Source organism: Bubalus kerabau, chromosome 7 (genome assembly GCF_029407905.1).
Source record: "Bubalus kerabau isolate K-KA32 ecotype Philippines breed swamp buffalo chromosome 7, PCC_UOA_SB_1v2, whole genome shotgun sequence".
Taxonomy (NCBI): Eukaryota; Metazoa; Chordata; class Mammalia; order Artiodactyla; family Bovidae; genus Bubalus; species Bubalus kerabau.
In genome coordinates this window covers 29655054-29663795 of record NC_073630.1, presented here as the reverse complement: position 1 = coordinate 29663795, position 8742 = coordinate 29655054, and the positions used below count along the sequence as shown (strand labels likewise).

At 42.7% G+C, this 8742-nt stretch overlaps 1 protein-coding gene across 3 annotated transcripts; it reads right to left on the bottom strand.

The window, feature by feature from the left end:
• Positions 1–3738: 3738 nt before the first annotated feature.
• On the bottom strand, positions 3739–8475 carry RPL34 (ribosomal protein L34). Of its 3 annotated transcripts, none has more exons than XM_055587928.1 (5): positions 8328–8475; positions 7294–7367; positions 7112–7211; positions 6727–6830; positions 3739–3855 (listed from the first exon to the last, which is right to left on the bottom strand). In XM_055587928.1, exons 2-5 carry the CDS (start codon positions 7356–7358, stop codon positions 3771–3773), a joined length of 354 nt encoding a protein of 117 aa, XP_055443903.1. In that variant the 5' UTR covers positions 7359–7367; positions 8328–8475; the 3' UTR covers positions 3739–3770. The 3 variants fall into 3 exon arrangements, with proteins under 3 accessions (XP_055443903.1, XP_055443904.1, XP_055443906.1); XM_055587929.1 differs by having other exon boundaries at positions 8197–8335; XM_055587931.1 differs by lacking the exon at positions 8328–8475 and adding an exon at positions 8128–8243.
• Positions 8476–8742: the final 267 nt, after the last annotated feature.

The window sequence follows — 8742 nt, the reverse complement described above, 5'->3', positions numbered from 1 at the left end:
GACACAGCTGAGCACGCACACAAGAAAAGGCAGAAGGGAGCTTTCTTCCCTCTCCCCTGTCCATCATGTGAAGACACAAGATAACAGCCCTTGGCCTACTGGGAACAGCTGGGGTCCTCACCAAGAGCAATCTGCCAGCACCTTCAGTTTGGATTTCCGTCTCCAGAAATGTGAGAAATCAATGTCTGATGTTTAAGTCACCCATGTATGGTAATTTGTTATGGCAGCTTGAGCTAGGAATCTTAGGAAACATCACTGTAACCCTAATAATTAAAGTTGAATAGTGAAGTACTGTACTCCAGTACAAGTTTATGAATTAAAAAAAAAAAAAAGATTGGCATAAATGAAATAGAAAGCTGTATAAAAATGTGCACAAATGTTAAAACAGAGAAAAATTGGCAGTAGCCCAAATGTTCAAATGAAAGAAACTATTGAAATTATGCTACATAGATTTGATGGCATATATAGTCACTAAAATAATTATTTTGAAAGAAATATGGTCACAGGGGTTAAGAGGGTGGGGGGGGGGAAGGGTTGAATATTTACACATATAGTGCTTATAATTTTTTTTTTTTTTTTTTTTTGGCAGCACTGGGTCTTCATTGCCAGCGAGCCGGCTATCAGTCACAAGCACGTGGGCTGCCCTTAGTTGCAGAGGGCTCTCTAGTTGCCCCTCAGCACGTGGGAACTTGGTTCCCAGACCAGAGATTGAACCTGCATCGCCTGCACTGGAAGGTGGATTCCTAATCACTGGACCACCAGGGAAGTCCCACAACTTTTAAGATACGTAACTTGGGAATTCCCTGGCAGTCCAGTGGTTAGACTTGGCACTGTCACTACTTGGTCTCCAGTTGGATCCCTGATTGGGGAACTAAAATCCCATAAGCTGCACAGTACTGCCAAACACACACACACACACACACACACACACACACACACACACACACAAACCCTATATTTAAAAAATAGTAACTAGAAAACAAAATGGGAGGAGAGATATCAAACTGTTAAAAATGATCACCTGTATACTGAAACTGACCCTGGGAAAAGACCCTGATGCTGGGAAAGATTGAAGGCAAGAGGACAGGATGAGATGGTTGGATGGCCATCACCAACTCGATGGACATGAGTTTGAGCAAGCTCCAGCAGTTGGTGCTAGACAGGGAAGCCTGGCGCGCTGAGGTCCATGGGGTTGCAAAATGTCAGACACAACGGAGTGACTGAACTGATACTGAAACTGAAGGTGATTTCATTCTGTTTTTCCATACTTTCCAAATTATCTATCAAGTTGTTTTTTTAAGACTAGTGGACATTTCGGTTGAACCATCTGAACACCCTTAAAGCGAAGCGTAATTAAAGAGCTTCTTGATGAAGGTGAAAGAGGAGCATGAAAAAGCTGGCTTAAAACTCAATTCAAAAAACAAATATCATGGCATTTGGTCTCATCACTTCATGACAAGTTAGATGTGGAACAATGGAAACAGTGAAAGACTTTATTTTCCTGGGCTCCAAAATCACTGTGAACGGTGACTGCAGTCATGAAATTAAGAGACAACTGCTCCTTGGAAGAAAAGCTATGACAAATTTAGATAGCGTATTAAAAAGCAGGTATTACTTTGCCTACAAAGGTCCATATAGTCAAAGCTACGGTTTTCCCAGTAGTCACGAACAGATATGAGAGCTGGAGGATAAAAAAGGCTGTGTGCTGAAGAACTGATGCCTATGAACTGTGGTGCTGGAATAGACCCTTGGACAGCAAGATCAGAGCAGTCAATCTTAAAGGAAATCAACCCTGAATATTCACCGGAAGGACTGATGCTGAAGCTGAAGCTCCAATACTTTGGCACCTGATGCGAAGAGGCAACTCATTGGAAAAGACCCTGACACTGGGAAAGATTGAAGGCAGAAGGGGACAACATAGGATGAGATGGTTTGATGGCATCACCGACTCAATGGACATGAGTTTGAGCAAGCTCCAGGAAATGGATGGGGAAGCCTGGCATCCTGTAGTCCATGGATCGCAGAGTTGGACACAACTGAGCCACTGAACAACAAAAAAGCCATCTCAAGTATGAAACTTCAATGCTTTGACTTTCTCAAATTTCCAAGTTAATCCGTTTATTTTGCAGAAACTTACTAGTCCTTATTTCTTCTGTGTTCTGTCAAGTTCTTCAGTGGAACTGTCTTTCGTAGGGAGGGAAGAGTCCCGAGAGACAAGAACTCGTGCTGAGCTACTCAAGACTTTTAACACCTATTTACTCTATAAGCCAATCAAGTAATTGAATTTATTTTAAAAGCACCATCTTTTAATTAAATTTTTATCAAACACAATACTACAGGATCACCATGTCCATGCAGTACGCATCAGCCTAGGGCAGAGAAGGGTTTAACCTACCTCAGAATCCAGTGTTTTTCAATTATATCCCCAATAAAAATTTCAGTGATTAAACATAATTTTATTATCCTGGTTGTTTAACAATTCTTGGGATTGGCGGGTGTTTAGGGAAGGCTGATGAATTGTCCCAACACTGAACTTTGACAATAAAGGGCTTCAGCTATCGTTCCTTATGCTAGTGTTTATTGGGGGTACCTCCATCACTGATCACACCACACCACTTCCAAGTATTCTAGCAACACAAGCGGCTCTGGGTAATATATATAACCTACAGCTCAATTTACCTCACTCAAGCCAGAAACCATCACATGATAGTTGGGTCCCACACTAAATTAAGATGTTAAGTGCTGTGGACATGTCATTAAGTATCATTAATAAATTTATAATGGCCCTGAGTTCAAGTGCCACCTGGCCCCTTAGTTTTGCCTTGCCTCTTCTGCAAAAATGTTAAAGGGCATGGTCTTGATTTTAATCAAGAGAAAACACTCTTTATGACACTTGAGTCTCATAAGGCTAGTAACAGTAAACACCTAAATGGAAAAAGGTCAAATTTTACAGAATTCAGATACTTTTCCAGCTTCTAGATTCTCGGCTTGTGAAAATAGCACTTGCTTTCTACTCCCTTGAAATGGGAAATAAGCTTGACATGTCCTAAGAAATGACCTTATAAGAACTTGATCTTGGAAGACAAATCAGAAGAGCTTATGTAGACCACTTTCAAGAATACTTGATAGTCTTAAAAGTGTTAGCTGCTCAGTCATGTCATGTCAGACCCTGCAACCCTGTGGACAGTTAAGAATACTGGCTTTGGTTGCCATTCCCTTCTCCATGGGATCTTCCTGACCCAGGAATTGAACCTGGGCCTCCTGCATTGCAGGTAGACTCTACCAGCTGAGTTACCAGTGAAATAGACTGATAGTCTAAATACTACAAGAATGAGCTATTATTAAAATCTTTAGAGAGTTAAAGAACCCGCAATTAATGCAAGAGACCTGGGTTCCAGCCCTGGAGATGGGAATGGCTACCCACTCCAGTATTCTTGCCTGGAGAGTTCCAGAGCCTTGTGGGCTACAGTCCATGGGGTCACCAAGAGTCCAACACAACTGGGTGACTAACACTCACAGTGTTTATTAACAGGAACAATATAACATAGCCTCTAGGAGAAAATACGTTACAGTCCGTATTTTAATGTTGTCTAAAATTCCAGCAATCACTGACCTCCAATTATTTTCAGAAAAAGTGATCAACTAAAAACTGTAGTGTATGTGTGGGGAATCTCCAGTTACCACAGAAACCAAACCTGTACACTAACAAACCACAACAGAAGTGAACAGAACGAGGCGTTTTGATTTATTACTCAAAAACGGTTCATTTTTTATTTAGCTTTCTGACTCTGTGCTTGTGCTTTCAATACTTTCACAACGATCTTCTGCTCTTCAATAAGGAAAGCGCGCTTGATCCTAGAAAAGAAAATATCAGTTTAAAAGTTTCATAAAAAACTGCATAGCGTGGGGGGTTCAAGAGGGAGGCGATGTACGTATACTCATGGCTGATTCACATGGTTGTATGGCAGAAACCAACACAACATTGTAAAGCAATTATCCTTCGATTAAAAATAAATTTTAAAAATCACAATCTTTTAACACTAAATTAATTTAACTTCCATAAATGGGGAAAGAAAAAAAAAAAAGAGAGAGAGAGAAAGAACTGAGTTGAGCGTATCAGCTAAGATGCTCAGAAGGGTAAAGGAAACCTACACAGGTAGATTTAAAACTTTAAAAGCTGAGATTTTATGGACAGACCTTTTCAGCCTAACGTGTCCTTCCTACACTGGAACTTAAAACAGGTTAATTCAATTTTATGCCAGCAGCACCCCTTCTGAGCCATGATAAACTATAAATTCATCCCACAGGAGACTCTGTCACTTATGACAGCTTTTATTCAACCTCATTTCATCACTGGGATTCAAGACTAATGAAACTACTACATTCGTCAACATGTCTTAGACCTTCCATTTAGAGAGGAAACACGGGCATCTCCTGGTGTTCCAGTGGTTAGGACTCGGAGCTTTCACTGCCAAGGGTCTGGGTTGAGAGAGGAAAGCATTTTATTTATCACTATTATTGCTGCTAAGTCGCTTCAGTCATGTCCGACTTTGTGCGACCCCATAGATGGCAGCCCACCAGGCTCCCCGGTCCCTGCGAGTTTCCAGGCAAGAACACTGGAGTGGGTTGCCACTTCCTTCTCCAATGTATCAAAGTGAAAAGTGAAAGTGAAGTCGCTCAGTGGTGTCCAACTCTTAGCAACCCCATGGACTGCAGCCTACCAGGCTCCGCTATCCACGGGATTTTCCAGGCAAGAGTACTAGAGTGGGGTGCCAAAATAGCCAAGTCCTTATTACCATTTGTTAAAGCTACTTCCACAGATAAAGCACTCATTTAACTCCCACAGAAACCCACCCCTCCATGCGCCCCACTGGTACCCCTGGCTACCCTCAAAACCCTGGGGTTTCTGACTCCTTCAGATGTCCCAGATGAAATCACACTACAGAAATAGTTGATATCCTTCTTACTCAGAGCAAAACAGACTCCCTCAGTGTCACAGCAAACGCTATGCTTTAAGCTATGCTACAGATCTACACCCAAACCTCCAGAAGCTAGGGCTTCATTTTTAATAAATATGCTCATGGGGTTACATTCAGCAGAGCCTGAGAACCAAAGAGACTGGTAATAAGCTCCTGTACCTTGAAATTCACAACCCATTCATCCAATGTACCTTTCCAGTTTCATTTCTCATTCCCTCTGGAATCTCAATGTGTCAGATTGAACCATGCTCAATCTCTGTTGGCAATGCCCTCCTCACCTCTTGTGGAAATTTACCCATCATTCAGGTTCCACCTCAAATACTACCCCCAGATTCTCAGCTACTTTAATGTCATTTCTTCTCCAAACTTCAACCATAGTTAAGTTTTTCTGTATAAGTTATATATATTTTGCTTGTATTTGTATGGATGTAACATACCTAACCTCCCCTTACAAATTAACTCCTGAAAGGCAAAGTGAGGTTAGATTTGGTACAGGGACTGAGCCAGATTATTTCACAGAACAAGTTGAATAAACTAGAAGCAAACCATGTCTCTGAACCAATTTATCTTATAAAGACCAACAACTCTCAAATCTTTCCACTTAAGTCTTTTGACACAATTTAATGTAGCCAGTGGGGTTAATTAATAGCAAGAGCCTCAATAAAACCTGGGATGAATCCTCTTACCAGCTATGAAACTTTAAGCAACAAGCCTTGGGTTTTCCACAAAATATAAGTAAATAAATAAATTGATACCTCCCTGATGGGCTTTTGACAGCTTTTCTTTTTAAAACAGGAAAGGCCACACAGCTCGGCAAGCAGGATCTCAGCTCCCCAACCAGGGATGGAATCTGGGGCCCCTGCATTGGGAGCTCTGAGTCTTACCCACTGGACCAAGTCCCCTAACAGTGTTTATCATAAAACTGCCGAGCAAGTATTATCCTTATACACCCTACTCCTACCTATGCCACTACCTGGAGAAAGCAACGGCAACCCACTCCAGTATTCTTGTCCGGAAAATTCCATGCAAAGAGGAGCCTGATGGGCTACAGTCTACAGGGTTGCAAATAGTCAGACGCAACTGAGCACACACACATGCCACTACCAATCCTTGTGCATATCCACAAGAGCCAACAATCTCCCCATAACCCCCTTTACCCTCAGTCCAGCCTTCGGGTGCATGCAGGTGCCATTTCCTTAGCCTTAACAAAGTAGAGAAACCGTTCCAAGCACGCATCCTTTGTTGAATGCCTTTACTGTCCACACTGGGGCACATTCAGTCTCCAGGACCCCAAAGTTTTCCCAGCCCTGTTCAAACCTCACCAATCCCCACATTTGTAAGAATCAAGCCAAAAACCTGTCCCATAGGGCCCTTCCTGACTTGTGGCATTTCTACCTTTCCTAACATCTCCCACAATGCTCTGCTCCAACCACATTAGAACCATACCCAGCTGTTTCGTTTCTACAATCTTTAAGACTTTCCACTCCCCATCATCAACCAAACCTTACCAGACTCAGCTTTTTAATTTCTACATAGCTTAAAGATGTCCAAACATCATACCTAAATTAATTGGGACTATATAATTAATATAACTTTTAAATTTGTACAGCACCAATTATCTTCAATCAAGGAAGGATTCTAGAATATGCAACTTTTGTTATTTTTTCACTATTCTAATGATTAGCATGCAGTGCCACACAAACACACACACTTGTTTAAGACAGCCCCTCTGGTTTCAGCTACTTACCTGTCGCGGACACATTTAGCACACATGGAACCACCATAGGCTCGGCTGACGTGTTTCTTCGTTTTAGACAACCTCATGAGAACTTTTGGCCTCACAGCACGAACCTGCATAAAGAAAATGTTGAGATTATTTTGTGAAGCGTTAACAGAAATTTTCCTTGATATCTGATGTGTCAAGTGTAAACATTAACGATCTACCCGAACAGCATTTCACTCTATTTGTCTTACAGGCTTTAAAAGAAAGCCTATGTTCTTCATATTTGGATCATAAACCCTTAGTAATTCCCCACCCTCCTACCGGTGACCTCTCCTTCCCTCACTCCCTTATGGAGGAATTAACCTTCAGACGTTCAACCCTTGCTACTCATAGTAAAAGGTTCACTTACGCCTCTCAGTCGGCCTGGGCACACACCACATGCAGATTTTGGTGCTTTCCCAACCTTCTTGGTATAAAGGTAAACAATTCTATTACCAGGGGTTCGGGACCTAGGAAGTGAGAGAGTAGACAACAGCTCAGCATTCCGCAGAATAAATGACAATACCAGTATTAAATTTTGGAAATACTTACAGCCTGGTTTTGTTAGAGGCTGTATTGTAGGACAGCCTACGCCGGTAGGTCAGACGCTGCACCATCCTGAATGCCTAGTTAAGAAATAAAAATGGAATCACAGGGTTTACACATTAGCCATGTATATTTTTACACAGGATATCCTTGCACTAAGGTATCTTATGAGAAGGATTCCATGTTTTAAATCTGGCTGGCCCTGTGTAGGCGCAAATTCTGTATCCACAGATTCAACAACTGCAGAGCCAAAATATTCAAGAGAAAAAAACATTTCATTAAGTTCCAAAGAGCAAACGTTGAATCTGCTGTGTGCTTATAACTATTTACATAACCGTCTACATTGTACTATGTTTTATAAGCAATCTAGAGATGATTTAAAGTATACAGGAGGATTTTATATGAAGGACTCGAGTAGCAGCGATTTTGGAATCCTCCGGGTTCCTGGAATAATCCCTCAGAACACCGATGGACAGCTATACTTCTCATTTCCCAGATAACTACCCAAAACAACATATTAATAAAACACACATTACACTGGAACTGTCAGCCGACACGGAACCGGCCGTTTGCCTCTCCAAAACCAAGACAGAAAACTCCAAATTAAAACACTTTAATTTTCTCTGCTAATAGAAAGCATTTTGAAATGACCCTGCATGCCGCTCGTCGGCCCTAACAGAGCAGTTACAGGCACGGCGTTAAAACGTGACCTTAACATATGAAAATGTTCCGCGATTTCGCAGTTTCAAGAAACCGAAACACAACTCAACAACTCATTTGTTTCCGAACGCTGGACTGCGAAGGCGGCAAAGCCAGGGGTGCTGAGCTCCGGCCACTCACTGATCCAAAGCGAAGGTCTGGATCGAAGGATGTCTAAAGCTAAAATCCGAGGAACAGCTCACCACCAACCTTCCTCCGAAGCCCTTACACCGATGCTAAGTAAACAAACTATGCCTCAGAGATCCTGGCCCCTGCAACTCCCCGGATGGCGGCCGATTGTAAATGCAGTAGCGATAAAGCGAAGAAACAGGCAACCATACCTTTAGATACCGTGCCCGGAAGAGGAAAAAGGAAGTCCTTGCGGGGTGAAGGGTCAAATATGACCGCGCATGACAGGAAATAAGTCATTGGAAGAGGCGTGGTGACAAGGACGCCGCCATGTTGTACGGAAGTCTTGTAGCGGCCCTCGGTCGCGGGGATTCGGAACACCGCCACGTTTGCGTCAAGCGACGCGCCTCCCCTCCGTGGGCCGGGTTGTGTTTCAGCCTACCGCCTTCCTCAACAGCGACACACAGAGGTCATTTGGGGATCGCTGTAGAAACAAATGACAAAGGAGCTAGCTGCAAAAGGCAGAGGTGGGACAGTTCAGTTTAGTCGCTCAGTCGTGTCCGACTCTTTGCGACCCCATGAACCGCAGCACGCCAGGCCTCCCTGTCCATCACCAACTCCCGGAGT